The sequence below is a fragment of the Bombus vosnesenskii genome, unplaced genomic scaffold (assembly GCF_011952255.1).
Source record: "Bombus vosnesenskii isolate JDL3184/JDL3185 unplaced genomic scaffold, Bvos_JDL3184-5_v1.1 scf7180000013262, whole genome shotgun sequence".
Lineage (NCBI taxonomy): Eukaryota > Metazoa > Arthropoda > Insecta > Hymenoptera > Apidae > Bombus > Bombus vosnesenskii.
The window spans coordinates 138,218-156,487 of record NW_022882922.1 but is presented as its reverse complement, the minus strand read 5'-3'; the positions used below and the strand labels follow the sequence as shown (position 1 = coordinate 156,487).

General features: G+C 31.2%; 1 protein-coding gene across 1 annotated transcript; it reads right to left on the bottom strand.

Moving 5' to 3' along the window:
* Positions 1-1,801: 1,801 nt before the first annotated feature.
* On the bottom strand, positions 1,802-17,530 carry LOC117230157 (cleavage and polyadenylation specificity factor subunit CG7185-like). Its single transcript, XM_033487293.1, is given in 14 exon segments — positions 1,802-4,760; positions 5,566-5,646; positions 10,533-10,797; positions 10,951-11,248; positions 11,398-11,621; positions 11,624-11,689; positions 12,174-12,287; positions 12,565-12,691; positions 13,389-13,433; positions 14,447-14,671; positions 14,673-14,930; positions 15,501-15,728; positions 15,842-16,066; positions 17,356-17,530. Coding segments are annotated over 14 exon segments (2,382 nt in total). The 5' UTR covers positions 17,413-17,530; the 3' UTR covers positions 1,802-4,591.
* Between the last annotated feature and the right edge of the window lie 740 nt (positions 17,531-18,270).

The window sequence follows — 18,270 nt, the reverse complement described above, 5'->3', positions numbered from 1 at the left end:
TCTTTTTAATCCTGATAAGTTAAAGTAATGTGTCCTTAATTATTCTGTCGAAAAATCACCGTTTAAACATAACATAGGAATCGAAGACGAAATGACTGAGCTATAGTAAAATATCTTTCTGGTTGGTGAATCGCAGTAAAAAAATCTATACATAAAGAAAACCGTACACAGTGCTAACAAATCCAGGAGATGCAGGCTTTTGTTGCAGTGTGTGTACAGCTCGATGATTCTCATAAGAACTACAATTTATACATTTTACTTTCTAAGAACTATACTTATAGTCGAATTGTCTATACTATTTGTAAATAATGTAGTCATTGTATTCGGATTTTTAGACTGATTGTTGCAAAAATATTGAATTTTCAGTTATAAAGATAAGTAGGAGTAAAAAAAGCATTTTACATTAATCCTTTGCAATTCTTTACTTTAATAGTAATTACTATTTATTCTTCAATTATGTTGAGCAATATACTTGTTTCATTTTACCAAATTATCCTATGAAAATAAATTGTATTTCCAGTATCAGATAACGAAATATGTTATGTAAATCACTTTTACAAGAATTAAATTAATGATAAAAACAATTCTATTTTAATTTCATAGAAAATGTGTTTGACAAATTATAATTCATAGATATAACAATAATGAGAACTGATATAAAATAAATTAACTTAAATTGGAAACATTGAATCACAAAGGATCAAAGTATGAATAAACTCAAACAATTGGACTATGAGTTGGTCGTACTCCATCCAGCAGTGTCCCTTATTTCTAGCTGCATGGTCGAGTTAACCATTATATGGTTACTTCAAAATGGCACATCGAAACATAATCATTCACGAGACACGTATGTGTATATGTATGTGATCATGCAAACTGGTCTCGTATATTACAACATAAAAATTTATTGGGATTTTCCTTCTTTTTTGTTGCTGAGAATTTAACTATCTGGTATTGTGCTCTGTGAGAGTCCATCATCCGTTTCCTGGTACTTGTTAAAAGGTACCAAATGCTCAGCCCTTTGCGGTCTTCTTCCCTTTTCATTCTCTCTAAAACATGACGCTTCTGGTTAAAAATTTATACCAAGTGAAATAAACTAAAGTTATACAGCTAAGCTTCCACAAGCATATAGAAATAATAATAATATATCGCTAATCGTAGCGCAACAAAATCATTTCATAAATATTAAAAATGTAATAAATTTTTATAATATAAGAAATTATATGTGTGCGTACATTATATATATATATTTTATATATATATATATATATAAAATTCATTTCATTTTATCTTATATGGTAATTTGTTATACATGAAAGAAGACCGTCGAGGGTTCTGCTAAAACAACGAATGATTATGCGATACATGATAAAAATTAATATATACATACAACGTTGTCTCACAGAGCTATTATTAAGTGTATCATCATTCATAATGATCCCTGATAAAAATTCATTCGAAAGGTGAACCACCCTCGCTGTCTTTGCTTAACTTTTGATACTTTTTCCTCTCTTAGAGAGGACGAATGTATAGTGTTCAATTTAGTTGTAATTTCTTTCGAGCTATTCTCAACTCTTTCATGCGTAATTCAGTGCTTGTAGTATATGACTTTTACAACTTCGTAGTTTAGTTTACATCTAACCATAGCGATCGGATAACATATTACTTAAAAAATAATACATATAACGTGTGACTAAAAAATAAATTATAAGATGATATATTCTCGTTTCAGATCGGAAAAGATGCATAAAAATGAAGATTAAATATACAAGGAAGAGGGACGTTAAGTCTTAAGAACATCATGCTTGAGCATAGAAAAATACAGTAATACCGATCCTTCTAAAACATGAAAGAGTTTCTGCTACTGCACATGAATACTAACTTTTCTAGTTTCTAATCCTCGTACAATCAAGAATTGAGATCACCATAATATATTACTGAATTTAAAATACATATTTTCAAAATGTGTAACATTTGACGAACGCAATATCATATTTATGATATTTTTATGTATATTAAATTATACATTCAAGTGCATAAGAGGTGAACATAATTCTTCATAGAACTCTTAATTACATAAACCTTGATTATACGAGGATTAATCTGTACGCTGTAAGAGCGTACACAGGAGAGAAATTCTTTTCTTCAAATAATACACAGGACCTTTTTGACAATTCAAACAAAGTCGTTCCGTGAATGTGTTACGCTTTCACAATATACTATGTATCGTTATAAATAATTTTCTATGCCGTTTCAACTAAACAGTGAAAAATAAGATGGCACTATTACATAAAATTAATTTACCAAAATTACCCAAGTCGATGATCTTAGAATATCTATACTTATTTACAATTAATAAACACAATTATGATCATATCAGGATAATAATTTTTATTATTTTTAGATGAACAGATTTGGGTAGTTTTGATAAGTTAGTTTTCAAACACTCAATTATCAGAGAGTATATATAACTCTGACATTGATCCTTCCACTTTCATGGATGAGACTAGTATATATCATAGAATATAATGGGGAACATAATCATTATTTTACATGTAAAATATCGTGTTCCACCCCTGTTATCATACACTTTCGATCCCCAATCGATCGTTGTTACGAACATCAAAAATTGTACAGAAATAAATTAATTAAAGGTGAGATCGAAAGTGTTTAAATCGGATGCCGTGTATGCGTCTTTCGATTGGTTCCACCTTTCGATTAATAAATGGAATAATGCAATAGCACAAAAACAAAAATAACATATTTATCAGGAAGATTGTGTGTGCTGATGAATAAAGTAAAGACATGTTTATCACGTATATTTTTTTGAAAGCGTATATATATATTATAGTTAAGATACAATCTTGCATCGTCGCGGAGATAGAAGACCGATGATGAGAGTCCAGAGTGTGATCTTCATTCTTCCCCGAGGCAACCGGCAAACACAATACCGTTCGCCGATAGGTGCGGCGCAAGCCTCTTCTTCAGCTTCTCTGTAAACCGCAACTGAACACAACTCTTCGTGAAACATAACTTTCGTTGTGCTTTCGCCATCTTTTCCTTTTGTTAATTTGTTGTTGCTATTATCATTATTCTTTTTTTTTATTCGTGAATAACACATACTCTCCCTCTCTTTCTCGCTCTTTCACTCTCACTACTTTTTTCTGAAAACTAAACAAATACTCTCTGCTTAAATGTTACATAGATATACATGTATATATGCATATGTGGTGTATGCGTTTTCGTTAGCTTCATTATCAGTTTTTCTTGTTGTTTTTTTTATAATTAGTGTAATAATATTTAGTAATATGACAGTGTATGCTACGTAAAAAGAAAAAAGAAAAGAAAAAAACAACACCATCGATGACTCAAAAAGAAACTGTATGTCAAATTCTACGATCAACCACCCATGCAACGTGTTGCTAAGAATCCCCTATGACAAAACCACCCGTAGTAATTTGGCTAAAATGCTCGCGATTCGGAACTCTGTCGAAAGTTTACACAGAGACTTGCAACTTATGTTATCGAAACATAATTAGGATTCGCCACTTTCTCGACCGAGATTCTCTATTTTTAGATGCTTCGTCACATACCGATAAATGTATCTAAGCACACCTAAAAATAGATATTTATAATTTAATACAATCATAACATAGTCATTCAGTTGCAGCTGATAAAAATTCTAGAGGTCATAGTTTCCTAAACGTGCAATAAACAGACACGTGTAGCATGTTACTAGGAAATACAAAATTCATGTTCTTAATTCCCTATAATTAGAATTTTAAATGTTTATAAAAAAGGGAATTGTGATTGATCACGATCTTATACTTTAATATGAAACTTAAGAATTAATAACCATTCTACTAATAAGAGACAATAGTACAACAATAAGTGTATAAAACAAAATTTTTTAAATATAGACTTCCAAGTTGTAAGTTAGAATATGAATGCATCAATACGCGTGTACCCGGATATTTAAACATACGTGAATTAGATACTCCTAATATACAGATAAACACGTACTAAAAATTACGTGGTAAAACATACAGATACGGTTCATACACGTGTACACATAGATATTAAATACACATAAACTACAGACCTCTAGTACAGAGCTATTTGTCATGTAAAACAAATAACTGGAAGATGGTTATCTATACTTCTAATACAAAGACTAAATCTGTTGTATCGAAAGGTGCTCTGAATTACCGATCATATATAAATGGAATCATGATAGATTTATCAAAAAATTTAATTAATTGCAAGGTCACTGTGTTTCTTTCATTTCGTAACCAATGGTTTCCCTGTTCAGCCGAGAAAGTGTTTAAATACTACTGATATTCAGACAAAATACAGAAGATAAGCATGTGCTCTCAAGAGATAAACGTGTATGAGTGTCCTCTTGGATCCGTTTCTCAATGACGCTTGCAAGAAAATGACCGGTAAGATCCTGCAAACACTGCATGCTAAGACGTGACCTCTTCCTCGTTTTCTGGCCCTTCTGTATTTTTATTCTCACTGTTTTTTCTGTTATTTCTGATTTTTTTGTAAACGAGAATTCTTCTTTATTCTCTCCGACACGTAATCGCCTTTAATGCCTTGAACGATGCGAAGAGTCTCCACGTTCGTCGCGACGATCTCTTTCTCGTTCTCGCTCCCGTTCACGCTCCGGTTCTCGTTCTCTCTCGGATGGTCTTCGGCTCGACTCTCGTTCTCGATCTCTGTCTCGTTCACGCTCTCTGTAGCGATCGTCATAATACCTACACAAGTACACGTCAGCCAATTATCTTACTTTACCGGTGTACACTATTAATTTGCTTTTTTTTCTTTTTTTAATTCTTTTTATGACTTCTTAAGATATATTTACATTAACTCAGGGACTCTTTGATACGCTATGTATCTTTCTCTAATGTACCCTACCTTCTTCGTTCATGATAACTTTTTATTTTTTTTTATTCGTTTCCTTGCTCTCTATTAACATTTCGATTTTTGCGATCAAGTTTTTACTTATTGCAAAGGCTTAAGAGAAAGGAAAAAAATTACCAAGCATTTAGAAGAGACAATTTACTGCATAAAAAAGTCTCTGATAACTTCAAGAACTAAACACATTACTCTAACAAGAAGTTTTAATAACAAAGAAAAACTAATATTTATCTAAATTTTCCAACAATTTGCAATAAACGATTTTGTAGTCAGAAAGCAAAAGATTCACTGAATTCGTGCGATATTCTAATAGAATTATAACTTTTAATACCTTTTCTCATCATTATATGCATGTGAAGAAACAAAAGTGAGTTGAAACATTTTCTTTATACTTGTCTCTTATTTTTCTACTTCTTATATTTTTTGTATTCTCCCCCTTCTCTCTCCCACTTATTTACGAAATTTTTATTTAAATTCTAAAATATTCCTATTTATGAAATGATGGATAATGTAATCAATACATGAATTCTGAATCAAACTCTTTAAGAATAACTCTAATTTGTTGTTTTGCATCTAACAAGATAATACTTTGTAATGAGATCTACATGCATTCACTTTAATGAAAAAAAAAGTGTAAATTACCTAGACGCCTTGGAAGACGAGACGGGAGCCGTCTCTGGCGGTTCTTCTTTTACTCTTGGCCTGGCTGACTGACGTGTCGTACTAATGGAAAATATGCATACTTCGTTATGACTTATACTGTTACCAGGCTTAATACGTTTCTTTAGTTAAAATAAGCTATCTTAAGAAATATATTCAATTTTCCTTTTTCATTCTACTATAATTTAGCAACGATCACTTATTCGAGCAAAATTTATAATAAATTGTAAACTTACTCTATGACTTAATGCTTATATAAAAGACAACCATTTTTTAGCATTTTTCTATTGAAATATAGATTAAATTAGAAGATATGTCAATATGTTATTCGAAATAATACTAACTACAGTTACCAGTTATATGTAAGTGCATGTGTACAATACTACATATATTCAAAGAAGTTTTGAGATTCGTTGTTAAACCTGTAACCATATTTGAATATTCAAAATGAAACAAGAATAACTGACTTCAAAATATGAAAAAATAGAAGATAATTTCTTCTAAGATATAACTGTGTTGCATAGATTTCATTTCTTTTTATGGTTTCAGGATTATGACTACTTTACTGTAGTAAAGTATTTGTAGATCTATACATATATCAACTTGGTATTAGAATCAATATTACAGTATCTCTGTGGATAAGTGTAGATCTTGTGTTAATATATGTTAACATAATATATAAATTGAAGAAGCATTTAACCATCTTAATATATAAATAGTAATTATACGTTGTGAGTATTTTTACATTATGTATATCAAGATATGTATATCATGATATGTATATCATGATATGAATATGCTAGATTAATAAATAAAGTAAAATTGTAATCATTCCTACTCATGTTTTATAAATAACTAAAGATAACAATATATGGAAACTGACTATTTAATTCATGAACTGTTAATCTTACGAATTGTTAGGATTAATAACTGCAATAATTCTATTGCTAGACAAAGCTCAGTAATTTTTTAAAATACCAATAGATGTAGTTCATAAATTAAATATTTAATTCTCTATCACATCTTAAATATACTTGGCAAAAATTTCATTTACAATATCTCTATGAAACATATTGAAGTGTTTTGAATAGAAAGCAATATCTACAAAAAAAGATATGCACATTCTTTTACATACTTTTCCCAATGGCGACTTTGGAAATAAAGATTACAACTACACAGGAGGAACAAGAGGGAACAATTGTATTGAATGTACTGTATGACTTATCTCAAAGAAGAAGCTAACATCTGTTTACATTCCAAAATTGTCAATTGTATATTAGGAAAACTATTGTTACACAGCTTCAACCTTTATCTTTTTATTGATGTAAATTAATAAGATTCAGACTCTAAGTGTATCCACGCACACACTTCAAATATCATGTGACAAAAATAACTTGCAGAAGTATCATTGATACTGAGTACAAAGTTCATTTCTTCCCTCGTATTTACAAAAATGAAATAAAAATGTAGATGCAAACATTCCTTAAATCTGTTCTAATATTTAATTAATGAACGGATGTTCGCCTTAATCTACAAATCTTCCAATCATTTCAATTATGGGCAAGTTTCGTTTATTGTTGGCTATTTCATCTTTGAAACTTCAGTCTCACTTACTATTGAATATGCCAGAAACAATAAACAAATAGATTAAAAAAATTACAATCTCGTCGTTTTAGTGCATGTTAAAGTTTTGAACAATTTACAATAAAATTTATAACTCGCAAATAGAATTGTTATTTCAATTGCATCATTTAAATTACATTACTATTATATATATATGTTCCTAAAATATTATATTGTTTAAAAATTGAGATCACAATGTTTTCAGTTTCTCTATCATAAAAAAAGCCCCTGTTACTTTCTAAAACCATAACTAATGAAAATCAATAGTGATTACTTGTGGTTACTACTTATCGCTGATTGATGATATTAGGACGAAAAAAATTTTAAATGTCTGCTATTTTAAAACAAACATAAGGGTGCTTTATGATTTTTTTTGTACTATTTGATAAACAATCAATTTCTTCCTATGTTAACCAATATATACTGAGCATCTTTTAAATATAATTTGTATTTCTGCCAATGTTTTAATAACATTTTAAAAACTATGAAATAAATTTGTACTGTATTTAGTTGCTTCGAATATTTTAGGTTACTGTTAAATACTGAAATTATAATAACGTGTTACAATTTTTTTATAAAGAACTGATTTATTAAAAGATGAATACGTTTATATTTTCATTATACTGTTTAGTGATTCTCTCGCTAATTAACTCAAAGACAGTATTGCCAATAACAATATCGGTTGTATGATTTACAATATCAGTAGAAATTGATACCACTGAAATAGGGTAAATGTATGTATATATATGTCGGAGTCAGGTTGGCATTTTGGGGCGTTCGATGAACCTTTACTTACTTTACCGTCGCGAATGTAGCCAATCTCTATCAGTACGAATGTGGACACTACCAGACGCTACGAGTAATGGTAATAGGATAGTCGAAACGATGGTGACAACGAATTCAGGTTCGATAACGAATCCACGGTCCACGGGATAACGAGTACCAACGTAATACACGATTTGGGTAACTTTCTCGATAACTCAATCAGCAATTCGTCCAACGACTAACTAACTATCCCGTAATCCAATTGAAACTGCCCTTATATATTCCTGTACCCACTTCTCGGATTAATCTTTGTTTTAAGGAGAGCCATATAATCATTTCATACCTCTGTCAGGTACATGTCATTTCGAGCCCAAACCCATCGTCATAAAGTCAGATTGGAACATTAAGACTATTTCTTATTTTTATTACTTAAGGGCGGCTATAGTAAAAGTCTGGACTAGTGTATTGGGGCTTTTCCCAACATTCCGGACGAGAAATCCCGCTGTCTTTCCTTCTCCGACATATAGATGTAAAATAAGAATGGGAACGAGAATATAATGGCAGCATCGCTTTTGAGTTATCTAATGAGAAGATCATCTTATATTAGAACTTTATAACAATAATATTTACCATTAGATAATCATATGCACAGCAAATTGAAGCTAACATAGGAATAATAACAGTCCTTGGAGTTCAATATTTATAATTTACCTGTCACTTTTACACTCAATAATAACGCAGAGCACCTAAATCAAGATACTTAATTGTTTTAAGAATAATGTCCACTTTTAGCTTTCAAAGTATCAAGTAACTATTATAATAATATAATATTTGTTTCTGATTAATGCTTTTAACAAATTTTATGTAGTAGATTAAAAAAGTAGACATTAACGAACAATCTGATACAATAATAAAAAAAACATTTCATTGATACGTTAATTGTTACTTTTCACATTTTATGAATGTCTAAAATTTTGATAAAAAAATATCCTTGTGATTAACATTTTTATCTCCAATATAATTTACAAAGATTAAAGATTAATAATATTTTGAATTCTTATAAATTAACCCTTCGCGGACTACCGCTGCATGTATGCGTTCTGCGTAAGCCATCAATTTGGCCGAGGAACTAATATATGCGTTTGGCGAAAACAACTGGTAGAGCCGAACGACTCATATATGTGTTCCACATAAACGCGTCGCTAAGGGCGAGAAACTCATATACGCGTTTGGAGAAGACAACTGATAGAACCAAAGGATTCATATGTGTGTCACATTTTATTTATCCTGTGGAGAATCTGTGCATGTACATATGTATAGAATTTGACATCTATGAACGAGAAGCACATCTAATGCGCGCTGGCAATTTTAAATGACTATCGCGGCAGCAGCTCGGTCTCACGGTACGGTTAACTTCGAACCGTCCCGTCCCCAAAGGGTTAAAGTTTAACTGATAGCAGAGAAAATTTAAAAGTACTTTCATTTAAATAGATTTTTATTTAATATTTAGTAATTATTAAAAAAGATATCATACTAAAATATATAAATATTCAAGATCTGAAATGCCCAATAACAATTAATGTATCAAAGTAACGTTAATTTTATTTAACCCTGTCGCTGTCAATTATATAAGCAAATATTTTTGCTTGATTAGAGTTAATATCCTTTCAGTAACTAACTCAGTCGCAATTATTCTACATAATAATTACAACAGATTCTTTTTGTTCAATTGTGGACATCTATTCTAAAGTATAGATGTTCTAGAATTATAACACATAGATTTGAGATTACATTACAGCAAAAGGGTTAAGTTCACTTTTTATCATTAATAAAATCAACTATATTTGAGTCTTATAAATTATTGTTATATGACCATGTAAAATTATCTATGGTCTTTGTCTGTACTTATAAATTTTTCCAGAATAATTAATTAATACAGACAATACGGAAATATTAAGAAATGTTACAAGTAATTATTAATATTTAATGACAGTCCCAATGAAATACGTTAGTATTTAAATAGACACACATTATTAATTATTTTACAATTGAACACATTATAAATCAACGCGTTCCCTTTTAAACATCATTAATACCAGTTACAATTCATTTAATTTACTTGCACTTTTATCAAATTTCATACCATTTAATGGTATTTTAACTAAGTATTCAAATCGAACGTTTCGAATGAACTCATACAATATTCTGAATAGCATGATTGAAAATATTTGCAAAATATATAATACAATAAATGGGATTTATATTACTTAGATCAATATCGTTGCTATAATGCTATATCTATTTGCGAAGAAAATTGCATGATATATTTTAGTAATCTGTATATAGTTATATACGATCTGTTACAATGTAAACGTCGGATTATTTTATATAAATATAGACTTATCGTACTCATTTTCTTTTTCTAAATCACACGCATACGTGGCTATTATTACGAGGGCTATCAGTTATAAGTTGCGACTGTCAGTTAATTTTTGACTAAATTGAATAAGAAGGTACATCCAGTAGTGACAGTTAAAATAATTATGAGATGTTGAGCTTACCTTTCTTCTCTGCTTCGCTCTCTATATTCGCGATCTCTTTCACGTTCACGATCCCTCTCCCTGCTTCGTGATCTCTCCCGTGGATATGGTTCACTGTAATAACGTTCTCTGTCACGATCACGATCCCTTTCCCTTTCACGATCGCGTTCCCTGTCACGTTCTCTATCTCTGTCTCTGCTTCTTTCTCTGTATTCCCTGTCACGGCTCCTTGATCGCTCACGTCTTCTTCTGTGACTGCGTTCCCTGTCTCGTGAACGTGATCGTTCTGAAATAATTCATTAAATCTAGATTAACTAATACAATAATCTTAATTTCGATAGAATCATAGGAGATATGAAAGCCGTTGCAAGTGATTAAAAAATTTATTAAACATACATCTATTTTTTATTATTCTAAATGTAAGAAATAAAATATTTACCCCTACGTGCGGATCCATAACTCTTTGTTTCGACGCCGCGCAAGGTGTCTTGAAGAGAACTGATTAAAATTTTACATCTATCATCTGCAGCAACCTTGGATTGTTTTATCAAAGAGATGGCTGTAACCAGGGTTTCTATAGCGCTTGCGTATTCTCCTGCTGCAGCATCAGATACTGCTCGAGCAATAGCAGAAGAAGAAACGGTTCTATTTCTACCCATGATTTCTTCAAATTCTTGTTCTGTAAGGGGAGGAGGACCTTCTGGGCGATGATCAGGTCCTGGTGCGCCATAAGGTGGCTGTAAGATATATAATTTATCTTGATTTTTTTTAAGATTTTAATAAAGCAGTAGTATTATGAAATGTAATAGTGAAGCCACTAAATAATATCAGAAATATAATATAAGATATTAATACAATGGACAATATAAAATAGAATACCATATACCTGTGCTGCAGGTGGTCCATAACCATGAGGTGGCACATGTGGTTGACCATGTGGAGGACCATGAGGTGGACCATGAGGTGGACCATGTGGTGGACCATGTGGTGGACCATGAGGTGGTCCATGGGGTGGACCAGGAGGACCTGGTGGATGTTGTCCTGGATGTTGATGAGGTGGTCCTTGTGGGAAAAATGCTGGATTCACATGTGGTGCAGGTCCTCCTGGGGTCCTTGTGGTGGTCCTTGAGGTGGGCCACCATGACCAGGTGGTGGACCTCCTGGACCTGGTAACATTCTGATCAATATCTTTGTTAGCTTGCAACACTGTATAGCAAGCTTATAAATTTTTTCATTACACAAAACAATTTTTATTGTATGATTGACTTGATAAAGTATGTTTTTTGCTTTAGAATATGCTTGCACAATGTTGTAAGATTATGACAAGTTTCCATCTTTCTTTGTATATTCTAATATTTAATATATATATTAATAATATATTTTTACTCTTTTAAGTATATTTATTCGAATTGAACTATTTCTTTCCTATGTTATTATTACTTATTTTTTTAGAATTATTTAAAAATACTTTCAATTATATACTTTATATTCATTGAAATTGTGACAACAACAAAAATTGAATTGTTGTTTATGTTACTTTTATCTGAAACACCTTGTACCTTCATACTCCTAAGCATAAAATTTCCCTCAATATCATGCATTATTATAAGAAAAATTAATAACGATATTGTTAATATTCAATGAACGTCCTAAATTTCTCACCACCCATAGAACCTGGAGGAGGTCCTCTCTGTGGTGGGCCTTGACCAGGTTGCGGGCCTTGCATATGTTGATGTTGAGGGAAACCTGGTGGTCCCTGAGGCCCGTGATGCATTCCTATGCACATTGAATAATTACATCAGTGAACTTTATTCACAAAAACTTGATTACATAATACTTTGTTATTGGAAGTGATTTATTACTAAAGTTCCTTATATTCTGTTTTGTATAGTAATTTTGATAATTTTCATAATCTACTTTATCATGCAGACTGTAAGCTGTGGAAAAAGAAGAATTTTATCATAATGACACATGAAATGAAGGAAAGAACAGAGCGTGTGAGTCCAAGATGTTTCAGTATATAATCTATAATGAATCAAGATATTTAACAAACCTGGTGGTCTATTCCATTCGGGACGTGGTTGAGCACCTCTTGGATCACCTGGAGGTCCACCAGGATGTCCAGGTGGACCACGTGGAGGTCCTTGACCAGGTGGACCAGGCGGACCACCATGAAATTGCTGAATGGAGACAAACGAAGATTCTATTTCAATCTACCATAATTAAATTAAAAATCATTCTCTATACTTGGAAAATAACAGCAAAAAATTAATTAATAATGAGATGCATCAATAACGAGTTACTATCGAATACTATTATTAAACAATAATCATAAAGTAATTAATAATAATGATAAAATATTAAAATATCAGAGCCAGTTATTGGTTTATCAAAAGCTTTTCAATGTGCTGTATAAATTTAATTAACCACTAAACAGATTAAAATGAAATAATTTATTGATTTCTGAAAGAGCTTTTCATGTTATACATATCTCATGCACTGCTAATGTTGTAATTTTCAAAGAAATAAATTTTACAGATTATATTTTTATATTACATTTTCTTTTAACACTTGAAATGTATACAAAATATAACTAAATACAGCTTCATTCAAAAGAAAGATAATTGAATTAGGAAATATCGAAAGATAGCAGTTAGGTGACTTTTTTATTAATATAATTCAAATCTTATTTTCCATATAAGTATAATTTAAAATATTTTAGAATTCTAAAAATAATAGAATTTCAATTTAATATTTATTAATTTTAATAGTGTTCGATCAGATTTTATGTATAAAAACAAATCAATACTGAAAAGTTTGAAGAATGGATAATTTTTACAACGTGAAAAGCAGGAAAAACAACACATTGTGTGTTACCTGTGGTATATGGTAACTGGCTTCTGAAAGGTCTCTAGTACAACTCTGTTTACGCGAAGCGTGAGACATGTAAGTGCAAAAAATATTCTTGTAATTTGTACCATAATTTATCGATTTATATAAAATATATCATAAAATTGTAAAAACCAAGAAATGAGTAGCTTTAACAGAAATTTCTAATTAATATATCGAGTATTATCTGAAGAATAATAAAATATTTCCTTTTCTATAGTTATTTTTCTATAGCTTTGGGGAAGCTACACAGGCTGTTTGGCTACAGGTGCAAAAAGATTTTAGGGGGTGATTCTTAAAGTTAAAGTAAGACGAAAATCAAGAATTAAAAAATTGCGTTTTCGACTTTGTCTTTTAGTTATTGACAATTAAAAATTAGTCGAAATATGTCTGCACGAGCAAAAATCTCTTTACACAAACGAAAGTAGGTCAACCTAAGCAGTGGGGTCCACAGGTATCCTCAAATCCAACAATACATGGGCAGTAGTTTACCTTACACAAATCGTAGAGAAGATTATGACATTTGAAGACTTAAACCATTCTACGCAACATTTTGTAAGAAAAATCGTAGATTAAACATTATACCTGTCTACTTACTAAAATCCACAACAGCATATCGAAAATCGCCTCATGGAATTTTCGAGTAGACAGCGTTGATATTTCCCCTAAACCTTTGCCTCCATAAATAATTAATAAATAGACAAAGCCGAAAAATGCAATTTTTTAATTCTTGATTTTCGTCTTACTTTAACTTTAAGAATCACCCCTTAAATATTTTTACACCTGTAGCCAAACACCCTATATAATACACAATTATATTAGACAATTACATATTACGTTCTTATCTCCTTTCTTATCGTTCTTAGTTACCTTCTATTCTTATGTTAAAAGCAAAGTCCCACAACTACTATAAACACAAGTTTGCAATACAAATTAAGTTTTATAGATATAAAAAATTGGTTCAGAAAAAGTATAATTATTAACAAAAGGACAAACTACATGCACACAATTACATTGAATAATTAAATAAAAGCTCTATTACATACCATTCCTGGAGGCCGATGTTGACCAGGACCTGGTCCTGGTGGGCCTTGTTGAGGTGGACCACCAGGTCCACTTGGGCCTCTTGGTGGTCCAGGTGGACCATTAGGTCTTGGTCCATTCCATGGGCCCTGCTGATAACCAGGAGGTGGTGGACCTTGGTTAGGATGCCCAGGTAAAGGATGGTGCGGTCCCGGTCCAGGACCCATCGGCGGACCATGCATACGCGGGTGGACCTTGCTGGCCAGGTCCACCTGGACCTGGTGGACCCATCCCTGGAGGTGGCATTCTCTGTGGTCGTACACCCTGCGGAGGACCCATCATCATCCTAGGACCATGATTTTGTTGCGAATGTTGAGGGTGTTGGGGATGTTGTGGATGCTGTTGATGGGGTGGCATTGGTGACTGATGCTGATGTGGATTATGGGGACGCTGACTCTGACTCTGTTGAGGAGCCGGAGCTGGTCGTGTCTTACACTGAGACTCAAACTGAGAACATATACACAATTTCAAATGTACAAAATGTCAAGTTTTCATTTATTTATTGGGAAGAGAAATAACGATTAAGCCATCAAGAAATTCATATTGTTTTCTTGAAAAGATGCAATACAGTACTAATGTGAAGGAAGAAATAAAAAAGATTTCTAAATGTTATAGACATGACCAATTATATGTGTTTTGATTGAAAGAAGTTACTTAAAGGACAACATTAATTTCTTGATAATATATCATATATAATGAAAATTCTATATGTGTAAAAGTGCAAAATTATTTACATTAAAGGAGTTAATTTTTTAAAAAATTTAACTATGCTTAGTTTGAATGGAAACTATATTAATGTAAATTATATAAAAATGAACAACAATCTGACATTTCCGCAAGTAAATTTTTTTAAAAGAAAAGAAGTAAACTGTAGATTCAATCTTATATTTTACTTACACCTATCAGAGTAAAAACTCATGAAAAGAATCATATAACAAAAATAAATTTCTCACAGTACTAATTATTTCTTTCCCATAAATAGTTGCTTGTTCATAATTTCGATATATCTATACTTACTTGATTCAAAGCTTGTTTAGTTGGAAATGTTACTACTGGATTTTGTCCATGCAATTCCTTTTTAGGTAATCTTTCCATACATATCCTCATACTTTGTTCTGATCCCAAAGATATCACACAGAATCCCTTAGATTGTCCATTGGCTCGATTTTCAAAGAATTTTACTTCAACAAAATCTGATACACCAATACTTTGAACAGCATCAGTTATATCTTGGTCACTTGTCCACTGCAATAAAAATATTTCAATAAGTTTAAATTACTACAAAAATATTGACTTTTTCTCTAAGTTCTTAAAGTAAAGGCTAATTAATGAAAATGAATTAATATTCAATTATTTACCCAAGTCAAATTTCCAACATATAGTTGATGACGTCTCCCAATTTGGTTTGGCTGAATATTATTTCCAAGTTGATGGTAAGGTGCGCTACCATTTGTTTCTTCATTTGGTGAAGTAGTATCACCAGCACCATCTCCACTATTTCCCGTAGAAACGCCACCATTACCACCAGCAGGAGCTGCTATCACATCATCATACAAATCAACGCCATCACCAGCAAACTCATCCTAAAACAGATCATTAAAAACATATCATAAGCTGATTAATTACCATAAGAATTTAATATATTTACATCATGTGAACTGAATATTCTTATAAATTATATTGTGAAAATAATGTGCAGTTTCAGTATTTATACAAACAAAAATTAATTTAATATTCAATTCCTTTTTAAATCATTCGCATATATAGTATATAAAGTATACTGATATATAACAAATATTATACATAGTATTTAATACATATTAATAATAAATTCAAAATACAATTTTTATGTTATCTACTTAAAGTTTCAAAAATAATATTGAAGAAAGCTTAAAAAATAATTAATACATTAATAAATATTTTAATTTACTACCTTCCATCTCTTTGATAAAGGATAATTTATAAATTGTACATATGCTACTACCTTTTTTTCATATATTTTTCTAATATTTTCTATTCCCATTGTATTACATAAATATTTAACTATGAAGAAAAAATAGTTCTAAGTAAACATATTCCTTCAAGAACAAAAACATAATTTATAAAGTATTAAAATGAATTTCAATCATCTTATAGAATACAAATTATTTTACAAAAGTCAAAAAATAGTGTAATAGATAAAAAGTACAAAAAGATTAAAAATATAACAATTTTTTCTGGATAAGACGCTTCATTGACGCTCATTAAAACTGTACACACATACCTACAAAAAGAAATTCGCTTCTTGAATGAGCACGGATCGTTTCGGTGCAATTTCGGTCGGAATAAAAAAGAAAAAAAAAACATCACATACAAATAAAGTGTTCAAACTTCAAAATAATATAAACGCTGTAAGAAGAAAATGGTGTCTCGCATGCAATAATGAAAACTTTAGTTAAAAACTAAACGAAGTGGAGGAATAAAATGCGCTACGAGACATTTGCCTTACCGCTAACACCATTTTGCTTTTCTTGCTGTGAATCTGTGTATTACACGTATTTGCTTTTTAAGTTTTTCCCCAATGCAATAGAACGTGCACGGGCCACGGTAATTATGTAACAGAATAGAGAAAATGTTTATCGGTCGTGATAATCAAATGCAACGTCTACTCGTCACGAATGAGATGTATGTTAAAATCGAAATCCCGGCTGAACGAGAATCGGACACCGCTTGTCGAGGCAATCGTTACCGTTTCTCCTCCATGACGCCGAACAACCCCGCTCTGCTATCGCATTTTTCTCACAGTTTCCAATGTTTTTTACTAAAGTAGCCAATTAACAACAACGCCTATAGAACAACTCGTTACTTATTAGCAATGATAAAAACGAATTACCTGCGCGAAATCTTGCTCGAGATCGTCGGCGTACAAATCAATGTCACCGTCCGCCATTTTACGTACACCGACGCTCACTGCATTTGACGAAGGCGCCAAGCCTAAAGAAATATGCTGTTCTAGGAGAAAACGTGTTAGCGAATTACGTTACGTTTTCGTGCTGAACGGATATGACGTCATACCGCCATCTTTTCCCCTTCCGAGGTAACCGATAAATTCATTGGAACCATACATATGTATGTATTATGTGTATGTAGTTTGCTTGAGTCGAGTTAGGAGAGGTAAATAAAACCATGTGATCGAAATCTAGGGGAAAAGGTTCGAATTCATAATTCTATGTATGTATATATATTTCTAACAAAATCACCTTTTACGAATTGCAACATGTTATATATCAATCGATTAGTTTTAACGCATAGATTACAGAAATACAAAATTATTTTATAGAAAGTTATTATTATTAAAATATTTCATAATATAAAAATAAAATATGTATATGTTGTATGCATTTTACCTATATCAACATTCAATATGTCTGCCACCGTTGAAAAATCGAATAGAATACAAAGATAATTATCGTGAAATATTTTAATAATAATAAGATTCCGCAAAATAATTTTGGTATTTCTATAATCTACGCTTTAAAACAAATCGATTGATTCTGATTGGTTTTTTCTGATCGGTGGTTTTGGTATAATTCTGATATGTTATAAACTGGCAAACTACATTTTTTACATTAATCCCTTGCCTTATGATTAGTTTTATAGCTGCAAGTTATTATTATTGAAATATTTCATCGCAAAAATTAGATATTGAAAATGAAGAATGATTATTTTTTAGGAAATGAGAATCGAGTATTGGTTAAACGATATATTTACTTTATATAGAATCTTTCTTTGCATAAAATATATAAGA